The 23,266-nt window shown below is 52.0% G+C and overlaps 1 protein-coding gene across 4 annotated transcripts in view; it reads left to right on the top strand.

Annotated features, from left to right (window-relative positions):
- The window catches only part of CACNA1A (calcium voltage-gated channel subunit alpha1 A), a 234,454-nt gene that overhangs the window by 188,120 nt on the left and 23,068 nt on the right, over positions 1 to 23,266 (top strand). For 2 of the 4 annotated variants that reach the window (XM_024767377.1, XM_024767376.1), the window contains exons 27-36: positions 2,129 to 2,266; positions 4,086 to 4,287; positions 5,765 to 5,929; positions 8,217 to 8,327; positions 12,804 to 12,887; positions 15,892 to 15,897; positions 20,486 to 20,602; positions 20,946 to 21,011; positions 21,187 to 21,302; positions 22,663 to 22,813. In XM_024767377.1, coding sequence (XP_024623145.1) covers positions 2,129 to 2,266; positions 4,086 to 4,287; positions 5,765 to 5,929; positions 8,217 to 8,327; positions 12,804 to 12,887; positions 15,892 to 15,897; positions 20,486 to 20,602; positions 20,946 to 21,011; positions 21,187 to 21,302; positions 22,663 to 22,813 — 1,156 coding nt within the window. The remainder of the gene's footprint in view (positions 1 to 2,128; positions 2,267 to 4,085; positions 4,288 to 5,764; positions 5,930 to 8,216; positions 8,328 to 12,803; positions 12,888 to 15,891; positions 15,898 to 20,485; positions 20,603 to 20,945; positions 21,012 to 21,186; positions 21,303 to 22,662; positions 22,814 to 23,266) is intronic. The other 2 variants (XM_024767374.1, XM_024767375.1) reach the window with 1 other exon arrangement.

Below are 23,266 nucleotides of genomic sequence, written 5' to 3'. Positions count from 1 at the left end.
GGGGGTTGGTGCAGGGAGGCCAGACTCTTGTCCAAAGGCCAACTTCCCCCCGCACTGACAACCAGTGGACAAAAGTTTTTATAGATGGAGAGAGGGAGCTACATGTAGAAACAGCACGGTCAGCTGTGACAGTCAACTGTTTTTTTTTTTTAATTTATTTATTGTATTCATTTATCTTTGGCTGCCTTGGGTCTTCGTTGCTGTGCATGGCTTTTCCTAGTTGCGGCGAACGGGGGCTACTCTTCGTTGCGGTGCGCAGGCTTCTCATTGCCGTGGCTTCTCTTGTTGCGGAGCACGGGCTCTAGGCGCGTGGACTTCAGTGGTTTTGGCACGTGGGCTCTAGAGCGCAGGCTCAGTAGTTGTGGCTCACGGGCTTAGTTGCTCCACAGCATGTGGGATCTTCCCGGACAGGGCTTGAACCCGTGTCCCCTGCATTGGCAGGCGGATCCTTAACCACTGCGCCACCGGGGAAGCCCTGACAGTCATCTGGAAACTGGTCACGCGGTTGTCTGATCAGCGTCATCTTGATTGTTTTAAGTACAATCAATCTTCAGTTCCAGGGTCAGATTCTTCCCATTTCCTTGAGGCCAATTCTCAGAATTGTGGCAGCTTTTGTCATGGCTACAGTCTGGTCATCATGTAGTTGACTTCTTCTACCTGGTGGGGTTTCAGTATCTATGAGGCAGATCAAAGGATCAGGCTCAGAATATTATCTATAGCCCTTGAGAAGGAACTAAAGGTCCTTGACTATGCTTAGTGACTAAACTCTTATTATTTGGTCTCCTTTGACTGTTTTCCTTTGCTTCTGCATTTTCTCACTTTTATGATTAAACTCATATTTTGGCTAAAGTTTTTGCATAGACAAAAGGCAGCCTAAGGACATGGAGGGGGAAGGACCACAGGGTCCTCTCCATTTCATCCTGGGCTTGGAAACTGAGGTGTTGGGCGTTGGGGGTGACCCGATTACAACCAGCTTGGATCTATAAGTAGAAAGAAAGACAGTTTTGGAATAGGAGCCTCTGATCCATGGCTTTAGGATGAGCCATAAGCTGGTTGCTTAACTTTTGAGTTGCCACCTTTGTCAAGTAGGGGATATTAATACACATCTCGGTTCCCTTGTATGAAACCTTTATAGGCAGATGTGTTCCAAAATACTTGGAGATTTTTAGAAATATTCTGGGGTGCATGTCCCACACAGCGCAAAACACAGTTAAATTAATGCAGCCCTGTGATCAAATGCAATATTTCTGCCTGGGAACATACAACTCCAAAGCAGCCGCGGACAATAGGCATGGCTGTGTTCCAATCAGACTTTCTTTCTGGAAACTAAAACTCGAATTTCTTATCATTTTTATCTGTCATGAATGAATTATTTTAGTTTCAACCATTTAAAACTGTAAACAACCATTGCTTAGCTTGTGGGCCAGATCCAGATTTGGTCTGCAGGCTGGAACTTGCCAACTGCCGGATTAGGAAAAAATGTTTGGTTTTCAGAGCTGTCTGGATTTTGGAATCGTGGCTAAGGGACTGTGGACCTGAAATCCCCCCATCTTTGGGTCATCCTCGTGATGGAAAGTTCTGGACTCAGTCCAGGAAAGTACTGCGCCTCTCACTGACCAAGCGCTCAGTCAATATTGCTTTTGTCACTAATATAAACAATTACTATGCACCAAAGGGCAGCCGGTGGTTATTCTGGTGGCTGGTTCCTGGATTTGGAAGGATCCCAGGCATTGGGCTAGGAGTCTGGGGCTAACCTCTGTTTCCTACCCTGAGAAGGAACAGCGAGCGGCTGCCCCCCTTGGCCTGATGAACCCAGAAATGTGCCTGTCTCAATTCCTGCTCTCAGCTTCCCCCCAAGCCTGAGGCTCCCACCCTTGGGTCTAGAAGTGTTCGAGTTGGAAAAGGATACAAGATTCTGAGTTGGCTCTCCCACTGGACACAGGGCTGTGGCATCATCTGTGGATTTATCTCCAAATGGATGCACACAAGCTCCAGGGAGAAACGGGCTTCCTGGGCTGTGGGAAGCAGCGTGGGCTGGTGAGCCCCTCTTCCTCCCCCTCTCCCTTCTGTCTGGTGGCCAAATACGGGCGTCCCTCCATTTACTAATGGTCACCACTTTCTGTGGCAGTGGCAAGTACCTCCTCTATGAGAAGAACGAGGTGAAGGCGCGGGACCGAGAGTGGAAGAAGTATGAGTTCCATTATGACAACGTGCTATGGGCTCTGCTGACCCTCTTCACCGTGTCCACGGGAGAAGGCTGGCCACAGTAAGTGGTCCAGTCAGAAAGCCCCACAGGAGGAGCTCAGGGGGCCTCCAGCGAGCAGGAGAGGAAAGGGTCCAAGAGCCCAGTGCTGAGAAAGGTCTGAGGGAGGGAGGGGTTTGCTCCTGGCTTCCAGAAGTGGGGACAATGCAAGATGCAAGACGTCAGCAGAACAGTATCGGCCATATGTGGTTGGGCTTCTCGGGGCAGAAATCCAGCGGTCGCTTGGCTTGCCAACCCCTTGAGTGTATGGGGCTGTATGCTCCCAGCACAGGCACCGTTTCTAATTTACAGAAAGGCCGCATGTACGTACACATGCGGTCGCATCCTCTTAACCCTTCCGGTGCTGGTGAACAAAAACCTCCAAGCCAGGGGGATGTGAACCTGGCATTTTCCAAGTCGGTTTGACCACAGGACCAATCTGTCCCAGACAGGGCTAAGGCTGGGGTGACATGGGGGAGACTGACTTGTGCGAGTCCAAACTTTAATTCTTTTTTAAGTTTTTTTTTGTTTGGGGGGGTGGGTTTTTTTTGTCCTCTCCTGTACCAGGAGGAGGACTCTTATCAACTCTTATCAATGGAGAAGGCACTAACTTAAATCTGTAAAATAAAGCTTTATTATTATTATTATTTTGGCCACGGTGCGTGGCATGTGGGATTTTAGTTCCCCAACCAGGGATCAAACCTGCACCCCTGGAATTGGAGGTACGAGTCTCAACCACTGGATTGCTAGGGAAGGCCTCAAAATTTTAATTTTTGAGGTTTTGTTCATCAGGGGCTTTGGGGCATTTCTTTTGACTTTTTAACATGTTGCAGGAAATACTAAATATTACAGTGAAATGTTATTTATCTCGATTACCGAGGGGTTTGACACCCGCTGAATTTGTGCCCATGGCAAGCGCCTCCAGAGGTCTCGGCTGAATGCAGGTTGAAGGTTTGGTAGTTTCCGGTGGCTACCTTCAGCATCCTCACCTCCCTCCCTCGCTCAGCAAACACCCCAACCAACACATGCCTGTCTAATCACCCATACACACACTCAGTATCCACACGCACGGGGCCAGCGCTAGCCCTTCAGGCACCTCTGAGCGAATTTTTAAAGACACCCGTTCCTCAACAGACTTTACTTCCATCTGTCAGAAGAGCGTTGCAATATACTTAATGGTCTTGCTCCAAAAAGGCACTTTATGGCCACCTGCCAAAAAGCTGTCACCATTAATACACAAATCTATCAGGTCTACAGTATGAACGGTGCCCCTTAGATGCAGAGCACTTGAGCAGTGAGTGATCTGTGCAAACGTACAGAGCAGCCGTGCATACACGCACTTCCGTGCGCATCCTCATTACCCCTCCTTGGCTCCCACGACCACCTGTGCTTAAATATTCACACACACACACACACACACACACATACGCCCGCCTCCATGACCCCTACTCACTCCCATTCATCACCACAAGCCTGGTTTCAAATCCCACCTTGGCCGCATCTGAGTGGGTGATCTACAGCCGAACCTCAGTTTCCTCGTGTGCAAAACGGAGCCAGTAATAACCTCCCTGAGAGGGTTGCTGAGAAAATGAATAAAATGTTGAACATCATTCCTGGCACGTAACAGGCCCTCCATACAGGGCAGTAGAAGCAACTGACATTGCTGTCAACACTCCCCACAGGCAAAAGAGGTGGGAAGATTACAGCTTCATAAAGTAACCACAGTGACTGCAGTCAGAAATCAGTGACGACTCTTCATTTCTTTTCTGTTTCCTCTTAATATTTTCCTCCATTTCTGTTCCCCTGTCTCACTTTCCCCCTCTCCCCACCCCGGTCCTCACAGGGTCCTCAAGCACTCCGTGGATGCCACCTTTGAGAACCAGGGTCCCAGCCCTGGGTACCGCATGGAGATGTCCATCTTCTACGTTGTCTACTTTGTGGTGTTCCCCTTCTTCTTTGTCAATATCTTTGTGGCCTTGATCATCATCACCTTCCAGGAGCAGGGGGACAAAATGATGGAGGAATACAGCCTGGAGAAAAATGAGGTACAACTTCCCACTTACATCCCCACTTAAAAACTGACACCCCCCCATCACACATGCACACACACACACATACAGAGGAACCAGCTTCTGCGGGCGTCTGGGGAGGGAACAGCAGCATTCTTCAAGCAGAATCCAGTCTGCATGAAGGGCAGCCCTTCATGGGGTTTCCAGAGGAAAACACATCAGAGAGAAGTTGTGTATGTATCAGTCAGTTTGGACTAGGTTATGATGCGGTAACAAGCAGCCCTCGCATCTCGATGCCAGATATCCACAAAGGAATTGGACTGCATGTCCAGGTGGCTGTGCTCCATGTCATCTTTATTCTGGTTCCCCTCTAAGATGCTTCAGATAAAAAAGAGAGAATGGCAAACCATGGTCCAACTCTTGTGGCTTGTGCCCAGAAGTGATGTGTGTCACTTCTCACATTTCATTAGCCAGAGCTAGTCACATGTCTGATGTCAGTGGGGCAGGGAAGTATAATCTCCCCCAGGGAGGGGTGGTGAATATTTACGAATGAAAATCCAGTCCACCAGAGAGTATACGCATGACCTTTTGCTTCTCTAGAATCATCCAAGCTAGGTGGGGGACCTAGAATGCATTCTTCCTCTGCTTTGTTGGCCTCTAAGACTAAACAATTATTATTCCTCCCTGTCTCCTTCCCTCAAAGAGAAGGAGAAGCAAAATAGTCGGTAAGAAAGAATGGTTAGGGTTCACAACATGGATGGACCTAGAGATTACCATACTAAGCGAAGCAAGTCAGAAAGAGAAAGACAAATACCATATGGTATCACTTTATGTGGAATCTAAAATATGACACAAATGAACGTATCTATGAAACAGAAACAGACTCATTGACATAGAGAACAGACTTGTAGCTGCCAAGGGCGTGGGGGGTTGGGGGGAGGGAAGGATTGGGAGTTTGGGATTAGCAGAGGAATCCTATTATATATAGGATGGATAAACAACAAGGTCCTACTGTTATAGCACAGAGAACTATACTGAATATCCTGTGATAAACCATCATAGAAAAAAATATGAAAAAAGCAACTGAATTGCTTTGCTGGATAGCAGAAATGAACACAGCATTTTAAATCAACTATACTTCAGTAAAATTTTAAAAAAGAATGGTTAGGCTTCAATGTCAGACTCTGGTTGAAATTCAAGTTTCGCCCACTAGGCAGCTGTGCCACGTCAGGCTTAACCTCTCTGAGCCTTTATTTTCCTCACCTGCAGAGTGGGAGCTACTGATAGTACCCATTGGTCATGTTTGCTAAGGGGATTCAATGAGATCACGGGGGAGTGTCAGCACAAGAAAACATTCATGGCGAGGAGCTTATGGGGGGTGTGGGGTGGGCAGGAGAGGCAGACATCCAGGCAGACGTGCAGAAGAGCTGCATCGAATGAGACGGGGGGTGCTGGGTGTCCAGCCGCCTCTCTCCTGCCCCAGGCCCTCACACCGCTGCGCTCTGTCCCGCAGAGGGCCTGCATTGACTTCGCCATCAGCGCTAAACCCCTGACCCGACATATGCCCCAGAACAAGCAGAGTTTCCAGTACCGTATGTGGCAGTTCGTGGTGTCCCCGCCTTTCGAGTACACCATCATGGCCATGATCGCCCTCAACACCATCGTGCTTATGATGAAGGTGAGTCCCCCCTCCCCCCAGGCACTGCTTAATCCCCACCGCGCCCCTGCCCCACGCAAAACAGAACCGGCTACGAGTTTCCCAGGCAGACCGCACTCTGTGTCACCACCAAGCCCCTGTTCCTGCTGTGCCCTCTGCCTGACACACGGCTCCCACCACTTTGTCTGGCCAGCCCCTTCCAGCTGCCCCTGCAGAGCCCCTCCTCTAGGAAGCCTTCCCTGACCTCCCAGGACCGCATGAGGTGTTTGCAAGCATCCTGTCTGTTATCTCACGTGCCACGATATCAGTGTTGGGTTGTCTGATAGTCTACCACCTGCCTGTGAGCTCCGAGGGGCCAGACAAGTACTGATCACCCCTGAATTTCAGGGGCTCAGAGAGGGCCTAACTCAGAGGGAACAAGAGCCCCTTGATAAATGTTTGATGAAAGAAATGAGGAGGGAAGGGCAGGTAAAGACCCTGCGAGCCTCGGGGCCGTGGAGCCTCTTCAGGGTGAAAAGTCAAAACCTCTCACCCTGTGCTTTGGAGACCAAAAGCCTGAATTTGAGCCCATCTCTGCCATTTAATTCACCATTTAACCTTGCACTAGTGACGAGTGGCATCTCAGGGCCTCAGTTTCCCTGTCAATAAAATGGGAAGGATACTAATAGCACGTTCCCTGCCCCCTGTGGGGATTAGGATTGAATAAGAAAGTTCCTGCAAAGACGTTAGCACATTTCTCAATCCTTAAAAACACTCAACAAATTTAGCTGTTGATTTTTTGAACTGGTAGAAAAGCAGTGCCTGTATTCACCTGAAAATTCATCTCCATAAGCAAGTGCTTTGTCTTTTCATTGTTAGGAACATAACAGTGTCAAACAAACAGAAGAGAGAAAGATAGGACAGCACAGCCCTTCTCAAACTGCTCACAGGTCAGCTGGGCATCTTGTGAAAATGCAGATTCTGGTTCAGCGGGTCTGGGTGGGTCTGGGACTCCACAGTTCTAACCAGCATCCCGGTGATGCGGTTGCTGCAGGTCCCTGGACCACATCCTGAGTATCCAGGCGCTTGTGAATACCCAGTCTCCATCACCCAGAGTTACCCATTTGGACCATTCTGCTATGTTTGCTTCATCTGTTTTTTTTTTTTTTCTCATTTTTTTAAAAATTGAGATGAAATCCACATAACCTACGGTTAACCATTTTAAAGTGTACAATTCAGTGGCATTTGGTACATTCACGATGTTGTGCAAACACCACCTCTATCTGTTTCCGGAACATTTCCATCACCCCAAAAGGAAACCCATCCCCATTACCAGTGACTCCCTATCCCCCTTCCCCCAGCCCCTGGCAACCACTAATCTGTGTTCTATGGATCTACCTATTCTGGACATCTCATCTATTTTTTAAAGTGTTTTAAATGATAGACACCACGCTATTTCGCACTTAAATTCTCCAGTGTGCTTTCCAAAGTAATCAGAACATTCTCCTACATGTCCTCACGTCTGACAAGCTTAGGGTTAACACCGTAAGATCCATATTGAATTGTCCCCAAAACGTCTTTTACAGTAAGTTGTTTTTTGAGCCAAGATCTAAATGGCTACACGTGGTCTCCAGTTTTTTGTTTTTAAATCTCTGTCCTCTCCCCCCCCCCCGCCCCCCCCCCACCACCCGGCGCTGTTAACTTTTTGAGGAAACCAGATGAGCTGAATGAAAACTGTCCCACCTCTGGGTGCATTGGTTTCCTCCATCTGCTGGATTTCCTGTAACCTGGTAGTTAGATTTAAAGGTTATCGGTTCAAATCTGATTAGTTTGGGCAAGAGTCATAAGGAGTCAGAAGAGCGGTTACCTCTGACGGGGGGCGGGGGTTATCAACTGGGAAGGGGTTCAAGAAAACTTTTGGGAGGGTTGCTGGAAAGGTTCTCCATCTTGGTCTGGGAAGTGGTCTCATAGGAGTGTACAGGTAAGAATTTAAAAAGACATCTGGAAAGAAAAAAAGAAATGACTGCAAAGAGGATGCTGTAGACATCCTGCATCCCATCAGGAAGCCCATCGATAGGGCCAGGCTCTCCCGCGATCTCGGCTGCTAAGATAGGACTCAAGAAAGGAATTTTTGTTTTGACCTGAAAAGAGTAGCGCAGCCAGTAAAGAGCTTGCCTGGCGCCCGGGCTGGCTCCACAGGACATCAATAGGGAAACCAAGTGTCCAAGTCCTGCCTGCCCTGGGAAAAGGGCAGCCACGAAGCCACCCCAGCCCTGGTCCTCGACACTGTGCCCACTGACCCCACTGCTCTACTTCCTTTCTTCTCTAGTTCTACGGGGCCTCTGTTGCTTATGAAAATGCCCTGAGAGTATTCAACATTGTCTTCACTTCCCTCTTCTCTCTGGAATGTGTTCTCAAAGTCATGGCTTTTGGGATTCTGGTAAGTCCAGCCTTGGAGCTAGAGCTGTGGGTTAAGGGAAAGCCCAGAGGGGCACTGGGTGCTGGGTGGTGGTCTCCCCACCTGGCCCCTCTGCCCCCAACCCCACTGGTGACTTGAGCATCCCTCCAATGTGCACAGATTCCAAACTCTGTGTCAGGCACATATCGATTATTAAATGATGCGATGAGACGGGTAATGATTCATTTTGCAGGTAAGGAAACTGAGATCCAGACAGGCAAGCCCATAGCATTCAAACTGTTCTAGCCACAATCGCAGTAAGAAATACATTTTGCAGTGGAGCCCAGCACTCAGATGTACAAACAGACAACCAAAATGAAATATTCACAGAATCTGTATCTCCCCTTAGCACATGCCCTATACTCTGAAGTTGTCTATCTCCTTGATTCCATGTCCCCCCTCTCCCGCTTTTTTCCCCCCACACCGGCCACACGGCATGGCACTTGGGATCTTAGTTCCCCGACTAGGGATCAAACCCACGCCCCCTGCAGTGGAAACGCAGAGTCTTAACCACTGGACCACCAGGGAAGTCACGCCCCTCCTTTTTTAATGCAGTTCATGACCTACTAACTTGATTTCGTCTCCCACTAATGCAAGTGGTCTTAACCCGAGGCCCATTGACCCCCTAAGGGATCTATGGATGTAGGGTGGGGTGAGGGAGCCCAGGAAATAAGAGGTGAAAAAATTTCCATCTTTATTTTTTACCAGCTGCTAACTGGACTTTTGCTATTCCTTCCATCCTGAAAGTAGACAGCAAACGCCCACAGGATTACCAATATGATCTGTGTCACTGATAAAAATCAGATGTTCTCATATCGCATCCCAGAGGTTGCAGGTAAGTCAGGCCTCCATATCCACAGGTTCTGCATCCACAGAGTCAACCAATGCGATTGGCAATTGGTTGAATCCACAGATGTGGGACCCGCGGATACAGAGGCCTGACTGTAAAGGACTTGAGGATATGCTTAGCCCACATCTCTGAAGAGAATGACCTACAGCCCGTGGTGTCAGACCGAGACTGGGGTCATACCTCGGCTTCCCAAGGTGGTGAAAGCTGTCGGCTTTGGCACCAGAGAGATCTCGAGTCCAATCATATCCAGGCTATGTCACCTCACCTCTCTCTCCTCCTTTGCAAGAAAGGCCCATCCTCTGCCTCTCCCTCAAAAGAGCTCTTGCAAACCCCAAATGCAAATAATGTGTGTCTGGAGACTGAAGGTCCAAGCCTGACATGTTGCGAGCACTCAATAAATACCAGAAAGTGTTACAATAAAGCTCATCACCTGACCTTTCTCCTCCAAAGCAGTGGCTACCAAGCCTGCAACCCAACAGAAGCACTTAAAGTTGAATGATGCCCCAGACCCACCTCAAGAGATCCTTATTCATTTGGTGGGGTGGGAGCCCCTGAATCTGTATTTTTTTTAACTTATTTTCATTTTATCGGTGGCTGCATCAGCTTTTTTTTTTAATTAATTTATTTATTTATTATTTTTGGCGTGTTGGGTCTTCGTTTCCGTGCAAGGGCTTTCTCCAGTTGCAGCGAGCGGGGGCCACTCTTCATCGCGGTGCGCGGGCTTCTCACTGTTGCGGCCTCTCATTGCGGAGCACAGGCTCCAGACGCGCAGGCTCTGCAGTTGTGGCTCACGGGCCCAGTTGCTCCACGGCATGTGGGATCCTCCCAGACCAGGGCTCCAACCCATGTTCCCTGCACTGGCAGGCAGACTCTCAACCGCTGCACCACCAGGGAAGCCCCTGAATCTGTATTTTTCATGAGGACACCCAGGGGAACCCAACATACAGGCTGGGCCATTGGGCCCTGCACTGAGGACCAGCCAGGCAGGGAGAGGCACCCTGCCGTCAGAGCAATTGCACCAACTCAGAGTTCCAGTCCTGGGGATGCCACCTATGGGCTGTGTGACCCGGAACAGGTCACAGAACATGTACCGGGAAGAACTCAGGCTCTCGAGTACCCATGCCTGGGTGTGAATCCTGCCTCAGACCCTTTCTAGCTATGTGACCGCAAGCAAGGCACTTGGCCTATTTGCTCCTACGTATACAACTACAAGATGGGAGAACGACACATCCAGCCTCCCAGGGCTGAGGGCGGTGTGAGCATGAGCTCAGGCACAAGCCCTGCCCAATGCAGCTGTCTTGTAATTTTTTTTCATTCCCAGTCAATGTTCTGGTGGTGAAGTGATGCGTTCTGCCAGGGGCTGGGACTCCATCTCCTCCACCCCTGACAATCCTGCAGGGTTCTGCACTATGCCTCCCCCTTCAGTTTTACATGAAGCCCCAAGTTCCCCATGTGGAGTTTAAATGAGAGGGGGGCTATCCGGGGGCTTGAGGCCTGTAGCCAAACACCTATAAAGTTGTCCTCGTTTGTGCTCCCCTAGAGATAGAGCCTGAGACAAACTTGAATGCAAGGAATTTGTCTGGGAGGTGACTCCAGGAAGCCCCGTAGGGGAAAGAGGGTGTGAGACAGAGAAGGGAACCAGCCAGTACAGGGTGTGTTGGTGAGCAGCTTCCCTATGGGTATAACTGGGATGCAGTTCCATGGAGGACCTCTGGGGTGCAGCAGAGAGCACTTACTCAGGTCATGTCACCCGTGGTGGGGAGCTGGAGTATTTATCCTCCAGCGCCCATCAGTCAGTCAAGGGCTGCTCCCAGAGGAGCTGTTAATTCCCCTATGCAGCTAGAGAAAGCCCCTGGGCAGAGTAACAAAGGTACACAGTCAAAATATGAGGGGATATGGGTAGGGCCCCAGCCGCACCTGTTAAAATACCAAAAGTGCCAGTGGAACCTGAACTCCTTTTAGACAACCATAAAACAACATCCATTTATTGAGCACCTACTATATACCAAACCCCACAGTGACTCACATTCATTATCAGATTGTTGTTATACCTTTGTCTTCCAGGAGAGGGCCCTGAGGCCCAAGCAGTCCCACTCTGAGGACATTTGATTCGTACATGCTAAAAGAATTTGATCCTGGGAAGCACAGATCCAAAGCCTGTGTCCTTCTCTGTGAGGCAGAGGGGCTGCCGCCGGGTCAGATACTCAGGGGAGAAGATGACTGACTGCTCATAATGGGGCCCAAGCCCCGATCTGGCCTCTGCTTTTGTGAGGTTGCTGGGAAGGCCTGTGTTTAGCATGGGTCCCACCAAGCCTTGAGGGAAGGGCCGTCTATTTGAACCAGACCCTTAGGTCCAGGCAGGGGTGCTACTCATTGTGGGCTCAAACTGTGAAATATTTTTTTTTAATATTTATTTATTTATTTGGTTGCACTGGGTCTTAGTTGTGGCAGGCAGGCTCCTTAGTTGTGGCATGCAAACTCTTAGTTGCGGCATGCATGTGGGATCTAATTCCCTGACCAGGAATTGAACCCAGGCCCCCTGCATTGGGAGCGTGGAGTCTTAACCACTGCGCCACCAAGAAGTCCCAATATTTCAGTATATTAACAACAGCATACTATACCTGTGTGTCCCACTTGAGCCAGAACCCAGCCCAGGGATATACCAGTCAGGATAGCTCAAGTTAAGCTGTGGTAACAAACACAGCTTTGTTGCTCCAGTCAACAGAGGGTTTACTCGGAGACCCGGGCTCACTGAGCAGCCGTCATCTGGAACATTACTGGTCACCAGGTCCAGGGTTAAGAGAGTTCTGGCGGGTCCTGCGCTGGCCAGAAAGTGACTCATGCTGCCTCTGTTCACAACCCATCGGCTGTAACTAGACACACAACCTTATCTAACCACAAGGGGGCCAGGAAGTGTAGCCTCGTGTATGCCCAGAAGGCCTCTGCACCCTTGTTCCTATCCCCCTTCTCCAGATTAGGAAATGGAGGCACAGAGAGGTTAAGTCACTGACCCACAGCCACACAGCTGGATGGTAGCAGAGCTGGCATGTGAACCCAGAGGCTGCTGTCTTAGCAAGTGTGCTATAAGCACGGTCTTGATTCAGCAGGGTCCTGTCCATAGACTCTGGACTTGCCCAGACCTGGGTTCAAATCCTGACTCTTCACCTCTGTGCTGCCTGAGGTGAGCGTCTTTGCTCTCTGAGCCCCAGTCGCCTCATATAAAATGGGTGATAAACCTTCCTTCCGAGAGTCTTCATGAGGACCCCAGTGACGTCATTTATGAAGCATCTGAGGTCTCAGAGAGCCCTTGGAACTGTTGGAGAAACAGGGCACAGCCCAGAAAGGCAGCCCTCCCCCACAACAGAGCTGAAGCGGCACCCGGGGCCAAGCAAGCCGTGGGAAGGCTTGGGGGTCCCAGGGAGGGGGGACTCAGAACAGATGATACTGAGAAGCCCATCCAAGCAACATTTTGCTGTTTGAATGACTGTAACTGTCCCGGGCACTTGACTGGTCTGCAGCTGTGCCCCTAACGGGCCCCCTGGGCTGGACTTGGGGGCCAGCCATGGAGCCCTATGTTGGCATCTCTATCTTGTGGGTCCCCATTCTAGAATTATTTCCGCGATGCCTGGAACATCTTCGACTTTGTGACTGTTCTGGGCAGCATCACCGACATCCTGGTGACCGAGTTTGGGGTAAGTTTCCCGCCGGCTTCTCTCTGGGCAGTTCCTGGCCGGGCTGGGAGGGGCGAGGAAGAGGTCATCAAGAAGCAGTGGGTCCCGACGGCCACAGCTGGCTCAAGCCAGTGCTTGACCATGACCAAAGAGGGAGAATTGGGGCCCCTGGGAGCAAGGGCAGCCCCTCAAAAGGGTGACGTGGGGAGATGGGGAGGTCTGAAGCCACCGCCGTGGGGCTAGTGCTGCAACGTGAACTTCCCTGCCTCTTGGCTACCGATTTATGATTAAATAATGTGGATGACCTCATTGAGAAAACTGAGACATTTAAAGGATCCCAAGGCTGAGCCCCACCCCCCAAACACCACACAGTGTCGGGGGCCCAGAGGGAACCAGCTTCAAGTCCACTCTGCTTGAACTAACCATGTTCTGGCTCACAGGGAGGAGGGAGCCATGGCCCTTGGGTTAACGGGGGGACACGATACCCAGGACCTTAGGAGGGTCCCTGGGACATGTGTCTTCCTCTATCCCCAGGCCTGGGAGGTTCCCAACATGGAGCGGGGGTGGTGGGGGGGGAGGTCTCTGGACCTCGCTGTGGTGGCCCCTCACAGGGCCACATCATCCGGAAGACACAGGTCCCAGAGCTCCTGCCTCACACCCCCTCCCTGGCCATTTGCCAGTGAGCCTAGGCTTGAGGGTCCTTGGGAGGCTGTGGGGAGGATAGGAGATCCTCACAGGCGAAGCAAAAGGGCAGAGGGTCAGAGCCAAGGGCCGGGGGTGGTAACAACCTTGTCATAATAACAATAATAAAAGCTGACAGGGACGGCCAGGCACTGTGCCAAGCGCTTTACGTGGATTAGCTCGTGGTACAGGTCGGGGGCTCAGCATATAAAAGAATTCCTTTAGAGGGTTCCACTGAAGGGATCCAAGAGCAGAGACTATTCACAGAGTGGAGGGGAAGGGGCCCAGCACCCAACCACCGTGGGGAGCTGTTACCTGCCCAGGTACCGAACTCAGAGAGGGGCTGCCTGGTGGGAGCTGTGAACATGGAGGGACAGAGCTCCTGCCAGAGACAGGGCCAAAGCAGGCATGGAGCATCGGGGGAGAAATACCCCTACCTTTCTCTCCTCCCACCCTCTATCTCCTGCCAGCCACTTCCATTGGCCAAGCCCGGCCAGAAAGGAGCCAGAAGGCCAGAGAGCCAGGGTGATGCTGAGAACAGGCAGAGGAGAGCAGAGGATAGATCTGGGTGGGGTGGGGCCCGAAGAAGAGGGTGTTGCCCCATTTCACAGATGAGGAAACTGACGCTCAGTGCTGAGGAGAATGAGGGACCTACTTAAAGTCATGCAGCCAGACCTGGTGACTCCTGAGGGCACACTGGTGTTTCCTGGGGTGTCCCTAACTGAGCCCTCAGCAGCAAAGGGATCAATTGGCCCACTCTTCTATCCTGGAAGCCTGATAGGATTGGGAAGCTACACAGAAGAGGGGCCATTCTCTGACGCATCCCCCATACCCCCACCCGAGTGGTATCTTGGCCACAATTCTTTGCCTTCATCTTCAGTGAACCAGAAGTTCCCCCTTCCCCCATCTCACCCCTGACACCTTCCTCTAGAGAGGTCATGCCCAGCTGTGGGCTATCCCCATTGGGGTTGCCCCCACCTGGCCACTGTCCCCTGGCAGAGGGCCAGAGCTTAGACCTCATCTTCTGTCCTAAGTTTCTAAGAGATCTGGAACTTCTCCTGGCAGTCAAAGTATCTTGCCATACAGCTGAAGACAAGACAGCTTTGAACCAATATCCCTCTGGGTCAAGAGGTGAGAAGGGGTGACCCACCACCCCAGTCGGGCAGGTAGAGGAAGTTGATTGAAGCTCTAGTTGCCAGTAAGAGATCTGTAGGACTGGACCCCAACGGCTTGTTCTCCTGGCCGCAAGATATGGGAGGGCAGGAGAATGGGGCATGGAATCCACTTCAGGGATATCAGGACTATTGCAGTAGTCAAACAGCCCTCCCCTATGAGCTGTTTGACCCTGGGTAACTTGTATTACATCTTCTCGTCCTGTATTTGGGACTAACCTTCATAACCAACCTCATCAGACCCTTGCAAGCCTCACATTCATTCATGCATTCATAGAAGCATACGTTAAGCACCTGCTGTGTGCCAGGCATTGTTAGAGGTGCCGGGAACAGAGCAAAACGACAAGAACGCCTGCCCCCAGAAGGCTGACGTTCCAGGGCCAGAGATGGCAACTTTGAGCAAATCAGAGCGATTGACGTAAAGGGCTTGGCACAGAACCTGCCAGGAATTAGTTAACGGATGGTGGTTATTATTATTGCTGTTGCTGTTATTACTGTGAATGTACTTGGACTGCAGTCTGTTAGGCAGCCCCTCAGCCCTGAATTATAATCATTTGGCGGGAAAGCTAGAGGGTGGGCATTTGGACCCTTTTAGGAGGATAAACACCCGACCTGGCGGTGGGGAAGGTTTGCCCTGCTAGGCAAGGAGCCTTCAGCAGCCCCCTTCTGCCTCCCAGGTAAGCCCACTAAGTCTGAGGCCAGACAGAGCTCAGCCAGGCTGAGGCGAGGGGAGCCAGACCATAGGGAGGGCAAGGCCCCGGGGTTTCGGGGGAGGGGGAGAGGGTGTGAGGCCCACCGGGCCTCAGCTGCCACCCACAAGTGGCTGGGGTGACGTGGGTTTGCCCTGCGTGCGATGGATAATGACTGTGTTTCTTGTCTTGTCTCTTTTCATGCCTGCTCTTTAAACTGTATATTGGCACAACGCCGTCTGAAAAACTCATCCAATCAAAATGCACTATGAAATTCATTTGTTCATCCATGACGTGGTCTGTGTGTTCATACACCAATGACTATCTCCCAACCCACCACCACCACCCCCACTCCCCGCCCGGGAACCGAAACCCATTGGTTTTTTTGGCACTGGTTACAAATCAACCTAAAAAACGCTGAACACGCCTCCCCAACTGCCCCTGCCCGCCTGCTCCCCCTCCATCTTCAACATCTGCATCTAGAATCCGGTTGGTCTTACTTCTTTCTGAAGTCTAAATGCCTTACATTAACTGTGAACGCATCTTCTCGCATCAGCATTGCATGTCACGCCCTGGGCTTTCAAAACTTGGATTGCCTGATGCACCCCCCTATCCCCACCCCCGTATGTCTGTCCATCTCTCCAAACCCTCCGGACCTGCCCCCCGTCCTTGTTCCTGCAACCTCTCTTCCTCTGGTTGGTATTGGGTTCTGAATTAGGGTTTTCTGTTTGGGTTGGCTTGTGTCTTCTGCAGAGAAAAGGATGGGTTTGCCCCATGCAACACCTCCAACAGGACAGGTTGGCTGGCTGAGTCTCCCACCCCATCCCTTACACACAGCCCTGTACTCAGAGCCATCAGGCACTCTCTCACACCACTCCTGTTCCTGGTTAACTCCATGGATCCCAGGGCCCCAGGAAAGCTCCAACAGTCCTCACCCCATTCCAAGCCCACGAGCTCTTCGGGCTTGACCAGCAGCGACGTAAATCTCCAAGTCTGATGGAGGAGGTCTGAGGGCCTTGCAATGTGCAGGGAAAGACTCTCAAATGAGGGGGACTCAGAATGGCCAGAACCGGTTCTGGCTGAACTGCCGGGACTCAGGTCTGGCTGCTTCCAGATGGACCGGCCGGCTGACGCCCTCTCCTGGAGCCCTGATCTGCATGTACTCCTGTTCCCCGCCCCTCACCCAGACACAGTCACTAAACACATGTGCTCTCTCCTCTTTCCTGTTCAGTCTCTGACTCTCGTTCCCTCTTTTCTCTGTCTCTGTCTCTGTCTCTCTCTCTCCCTTTCTCTTTTTTTGCTCTTGCAATCTCCCTCTCTTGATCCTCCCCCACCCCCTGACACACACACACACACACACACACACACGTGCACACACTATCCCTCCCTTCTGTTATATCCATCCACCCTGCAAACCCACACCCACGCCCTGGATGCACCGTGTCCATCTCTCCCTCGCCTCACTTATTCGGCTCTCTGCACACTTGCACATTCCTTACTCTGTTAAATCCCACCTGCCTCTGCCCCTCCCCCACCATCCTCTGAGCCCCTTTGAAGGACCCGCAATGGCATCTTTGCACCGGGATCCCTCCCCTGCTAGCCATACACAAGACATTCATCCACCAAACATTTAATGAGCCCCAATTCAGTGCCACAGATGGAGGGTTGGGCAGAAGGGGACACCATCACTGCCCCCACCCCCTGTGTCACCTACAGTCAGGTGGGAGGAGGCAGGCATTGGTCAAATAACCCCTGAAACCCACTTGAAATTGTAACTGTGTTGCAAGCTGAAGGATGAGCAGCGTTAACAATGTGGAGAGGGGGAGAAAAGGGCATTTGAGGCCCGGGATAGCATGTGCAAAAGTCCTGTGGCAGGTCGGAGCACGCAGGGGTCAGGGTCTGCAAGTGAGGGGGTGTGGCTGGAGCAAAGAGCAGAGGAAGGCTGACCCAGAGAAAGTGAAGAGGGCAGAAGGGGACAGGACCTTGGGACCTTGTTGTGGGAGCCTGGGAGGATTTGGAGCAGGGGAGCCGTGATCGGAAGTGCGGTTAGGCCAGACCCTGCAGCTGCAGAGCAGGGAGTGGGGAGGCGGCGGGCTGGGCTGGAGGTGAGCACCAGGAATCCCAAGGAGAGATGACAGCAGAGGAAGCAGGAGCAGTGTGAGGACTGGCCCTCTGAGCAGGGATCTCTCCAGGACCTGGAAAAGGGTTGGGTCTGGGCTCGGGGGGAGAGAGGTGCCTGGAGGACTTGAGTCTGGCTTGAACTGGGAGATGGAAGTTAGGGAATGCCAGGAGAGGGCCAGGTTAGCGGAATAGCACAAGTGTGGGCACAGTGGGCTTGAAGTGCCCTGAAGGGCACCCCAGAAGAAGTCAGGTAGGCAGTGGGTTAGTGGGTCTGGAGTGCAGAGGCAACATCTGGGCTGGAGGTGGGGTCTGCGAGTGCAGGACTTCTCTGGAGCCCTCAGGAGGGTGGCCTCCATGTCCTTCTGAGTACTCGCACCCCTGAACACAGCAAGCCTTCCAGGGCCCACCTCACTCCCCTTCAGCCTAGAACCAGGAAGCACTGGGCAGGGTTGGAGGAGAGGACAGCTATTCCTTCCTGGCTGTGGACAAAAAGATGGAAGCTAGGAAGAAAGTCAGAAGTTCTAGGAGCACTTGAAGGACTCTATGCAAACCCAGGAAGAGATGGGGGGGGTGGATGAGGGCAGACTAGAACCTTCCCCTGCCCTGTCACCTCTTTCATTTCCACCCCTACTTCCCCCGTGTGTCTCCTGTCTCCCTGGCCCCAAGAAGGGCAGCATGCTCTCTGCACGCGTCTCCCTGCAAACCCCCCTTCTTTCTCCTGCATGGTAGCAGTCCCTACCGCCCCGCTCTGCCCCGAGCCCCCAGAGGCTGCTTCCAGGGCCCGCCTGACTTTGCATGAGTCCACATGTTATGCCCCGCCCCATGAAGGGATGGCTTGTACTCTGGGGATGAACGGGAGGGGACTGGGGACACCTGGGCCATCGGCCCTGTCCCCAGATGGAGCTGGGTGGCCAAGCAGGGCTGGAAGTCAGGTCAACAGGGCACGGAGGGTGACTGTCACCCAAGCTGAGTTTGGGGGTTGATTCGAGGCACTTGAGAGATTCTCACAGTGGTTAGGCCCAAATGTGGTCAGGGTAGGATCCCCACACCCCTCCCCCATCCTAGAGGCCTAAGGGTCAACTGATGTGTCCCAGAGAGCACCCTAGACTTTTCCAGAAAACCCAGAGGCCTCCTGCCAACCTCAGAAATTCTTTGAAACCCCTCTCTGTGTCTCTCAGCTCCCAGGTCAGAGCTAGCTAGATCCAGTGGCTGGGAAGCCCTCAGGAACCACCAAACAGGGTGCCCATATAATTCACTGTCCATACTCTTGAGACCGAAAGCAGTGCTGTGACTGTTGGGGCAACCTGTATGATCACCCCTGTGCCATTTGCAGGGTGAGAGCTAGGCCACTTTAAACGTTGCTACATGGCCTGTATCTAGCACTCCTCCAAGTCCCCTTAAGGCCCCTTTGCCTCCAACCCACTGATCAGTGGTGGTCTCCATGCCTACCTGAAGCAGGAGTCTCAAACTCAAATGCCTCTGGGGACCAAGCAGATGCCGTGAGCCAAGAAACCAGTTCCATTTCTGGTATGCGGGAACCTTGGCAAACTGGAGGAAGCGTGGCCTGCTTCACGGCAGGCAGCCACATCTCTGCCTCAAGTAACTGCTACCAGTGGAAGCAGCCTCAGGGTTGCCTGAAAGCCAGATTTGGGGGCAAAATCTGACTTTTAAACACTAGGAGCTATTTTTAATTTCTAAAGGAAAACTGCTCAGGCCCAACAAAATAGTTTCGTTGGCCAGATTTGGTCCATTCGTGACTTCTAGCCTCCAGTACCCCACCAGAGGCCCCAGCAGACAAGCCCCTGGACAGTCACGTAAGATCCACCATCTCCATAGCTGTCTCCCCACCCCTACCCCTACCTGGGGTTCTTCTGGCTCGGGAGGGAGGAGGTAGAGGCAGTGACTAGACAGGGGGCCTTTGAGCAGAGGCAGGGTCCACCCAGGGAGGTCCTGGGGGCAGGGACAGCCCCACCTCCCGGCCCCCAGCACCGGCCCCTCGGTGGGCCTGGGCTGATGGCCAGCTCACCCACCCACGGGCGCTGCGTACTTCCTGCTTCCTGCAGGCCTGGTCCCGTGCTACTCCACCCAGCTCCAGAAGCTGAGAAGCCATCCCTGAAAGGGGGGAAAGGGCCCCAAATGCATCTTCTCCGACTCAGCGGGCAGCGAGGACTCGCCCTGCAGCCGAACAGCCCCAGCTCCCTCCCGTCCTCCCCATTCCCGCTCGCCAAGGGGGTAAGAAAAGATGCTCTTCCGCTTCTCCAATTGGCTTGAGCCACTGCTCCTCTTGGCCGTGGGGTGAGGTCAGGGCGGGCAGGAGAGGGTGGGCAGCTCAGCAGGGCAGGGCAGGGTGCCCGGTGAGTCCCGTGACAGATGCATTTCTGGCCCGAAGCGTAACATGCCCTCGGAACCCACACATGTCCACCAGGCCTGAGCGTGCTGACTGCCCCCACCCCGCCCTGGTGTTTGTGCATCGTACACGTGTGATGGATTCGGCAACTTGACCCGCTTGTGTCCTATTGTCTCAGTGCATTTGGTTGTTGGGAGAAACAAAAACCATCTCGGATTTTTTTCCTGATTGGATGATTCGGATATATTTTCTTTTCCTTGTTCTTTTGTTATTTCTTCCGTGACCCGACCCACCCACGCTCCTTTCTCTTCCTTCCTTTTTCTTTCCTTTCCCCATTGAGGGTGGGGCTGGCAGGGAGGGTTTATGCCTTTGAGTTGATGCCTTTTCCTCCCTTCTCACCCTTTCTCCTCCCCACACCCCACTTCGTTTTTTCGAGTTTTTTCCTCCGCACCATTGCATTAATAGTGCTTTCTCTCCTCTCGCTCCTTATTTGGGGTCTTGCTTGCTTTTTCCTGTTGGTTGGCTTCATGTAGGGGCCTCTGTGAGTGGTGACAGCTCTGAGCCCCTGGGGGTGGGTGGATGGTCACCCCTCTTTCTCCGTCTCCCCAGAATAACTTCATCAACCTGAGCTTCCTGCGCCTCTTCCGAGCGGCCCGGCTCATCAAACTCCTCCGTCAGGGTTACACCATCCGAATTCTTCTCTGGACCTTTGTGCAGTCCTTCAAGGTGAGCCCCTGGCCCTGCCTCCAGCCGAGGGCTGAGAAGAAAAATCAGGATCCCCCCACCCCAACCTGCTCTGGCTGAATCTAGAAATCAGGGGGAAATGCCTCTATGATACACCTTGCTGAGAATGTGTTATATGCAGGGGTCTTGTCTAACTTCCTGCCCTGATGTGTCATGAGAGCTCCAAGGGGAATCTCCCAGAGCCACCAAAGAGACCCACCAGCCCTGGCACCACTCGGGCACAGCATGCGGCCACCCCATGGGGGTGGAGAACTGGGACAAATGAAGGAAACAGTGTGGATAAGGGGCCCCCAGCACTATTCTTAATTGCCTTCCTTCCCACCAGGCCCTGCCCTATGTCTGTCTGCTGATCGCCATGCTTTTCTTCATCTACGCCATCATTGGGATGCAGGTGAGTGCCAGCCCCCCTAATGTTCCCACAGCACTCCCAAGGAGGGCCACCGCCTTTAGGTGGGGGTGGGTTAAGGGAGCCCAGTTCAGAGAGGCAGCCCTGAAGGTTGAGTGGAGTTTTCCCGGAGCCACTAGGGGGCGCGGCCACCCCTAGTCATCACCATCTAATTCCCCAGGTGTTTGGCAACATCGGTATCGACGTAGAGGATGAGGACAGTGATGAGGATGAATTCCAAATCACTGAGCACAATAACTTCCGGACCTTCTTCCAGGCGCTCATGCTTCTCTTCCGGTGAGAGGGGGGCACACTTTCATCCTTCTCTTCTGGTGGCTGGGGGGGGGGGCATGCCCTCAACCTTCTGTTCCACTGAGGTTTGGAGTGGGCGTGGGGGACCAAGGGACCCTGGCAGGGCAGGAGCTGAAGGCCCTGGGACGTAAACATGAAGGCGTTTTCAGGCATTAGCTCACTGAATCCTCCTGAGCATCCTGTCTAGAGATTCTTGGCAACCACACCTGACAGGTGAGGAAAAAGGCTTATAGACTCTGAATAGACTCTGAGGCTTGATTCTTAATCCTGGCTGCACTTAGGGTTCCTTCATTCATTCATCAGAGGTTTATTGAGCACCTATTGTGTGCCAGGCGCTGCTGTAAGTACTGGGAACAAAACAGAGACAACATTCTCTGCCCTCTGGGTGCTTATATTCCCATGGGGGAGGCAGACAATCAATAATCAAATTATAGCGGATACTGATAGGAGATAAAATTCAAGATTAAGAGGGACATGGAGACACAAAAGAACAAATAATGTGTGATTCCACTTACATGAGGTACCCAAAATGGGCAAATTCTTAGGGGAAAAAACTAGAATCAATATTGTCAGGGGTTGGGAGAGGGGAATAGGGGGAGTTATTGTTTAATGGGGTACAATTTTTCAGTTTGGGATGATAAAAATGTTCTGGAGGTGGATAGTGGTGATGGTTTCATGGCACTGTAAATGTGCTTATTGCCATTGAATTATACACTTAAATGCTTAAAATTATTACATTTATGTATATTTTTGTCAAACTAAATTTTTTTCTCAAGTAACAACTGAAAAAAAAAAAAAGGAAGGCTGATAGGTCACACCTCCCTTGAGGAGGGTGATATTTGAGAGAAATAGTTGAGAGAGGGAGCCATGTGGATATCTGGGGAAGGGTAGAGGGTACAGCAAGTGCAAAGGCCCTGAGGCAGGAGCATAGCTCTCATGTTGGAGGGCAGCAAGGAGACCAGTGTGCCTGGAGCAGAGTAACCTGAGAAAGAAATAAGAAATGACAATCACCTAGAGAGAGGGAAGCTTTTGAAACATACCTATGTCTCCAGGCCACATCCCAAACCAGTTAAATCCAAGTCTGTGGGAGTGGGGCATTGGCATCAGCATTTTTAAAAAACATTCTCCTTGGGCTTTAATACACAGCAGCCAAGGATGAGAATCCCCCCTCTCTGAGCTCCAAGAGGAAAAAAGTGATTTACCTGGGACTTGAACCAACACCAGTCCAGCTCCAGAGCTTAAGTGTTTAACCTCAATGCTGTGCCTCCCTTGGGGGGCGGGGGGTGGTGGTGCTGGTGCCCAGAGATGGGTGCCCAGGTCCCTGACGCCCCCTCTCTGTCCTCAGGAGTGCCACTGGAGAGGCTTGGCACAACATCATGCTTTCCTGCCTCAGCGGTAAACCCTGTGATAAGAACTCTGGCATCCTGACTCATGAGTGCGGCAATGAATTTGCCTATTTTTACTTCGTTTCCTTCATCTTCCTCTGCTCATTTCTGGTGAGTCTGTGGACATGTGTGGGTGGGCTCCCTAGACCTGGCTCCATCTCAGGGGTGTGGATGCTATATAATGTGGCTGTGTCGCACACTTTCTCCCTCCAAGCCTGGGCCAGCCCAGGATTAGGTTAACCACTGTTCCTCACCCTCGACACTGTTGATGTTGGGATCTGCATCATTCTCTGATGGAGGTTGTTCTGTGCATGCTAGGATGTTTGACAGTATCCCTGGCCTTGATCCACTAGATGCCAGTAGCACATGCCCCACTACCCTCCCAGTTGTGACAACCAAAAATGTCTCCAGCCATTATCAAGTGTCCCCTGGGGGAGGGAGCAGAATCTCCCCCATTTGAGACCCACTGGGTATGCTGAGGGAAAAACTAATGGAGCTCAGAGCTGGCCCCAGGACCCATCTAGCTGAGCTGTGGGAGACTCCCACCTGCCCTCTGAAAGGTGG

Source organism: Neophocaena asiaeorientalis, unplaced genomic scaffold (assembly GCF_003031525.2).
Source record: "Neophocaena asiaeorientalis asiaeorientalis breed wild unplaced genomic scaffold, Neophocaena_asiaeorientalis_V1.1 scaffold87, whole genome shotgun sequence".
Classification (NCBI taxonomy): domain Eukaryota; kingdom Metazoa; phylum Chordata; class Mammalia; order Artiodactyla; family Phocoenidae; genus Neophocaena; species Neophocaena asiaeorientalis.
The sequence above is the reverse complement of the archived record's forward strand: the minus strand, read 5'-3'. Positions and strand labels throughout refer to the sequence as shown.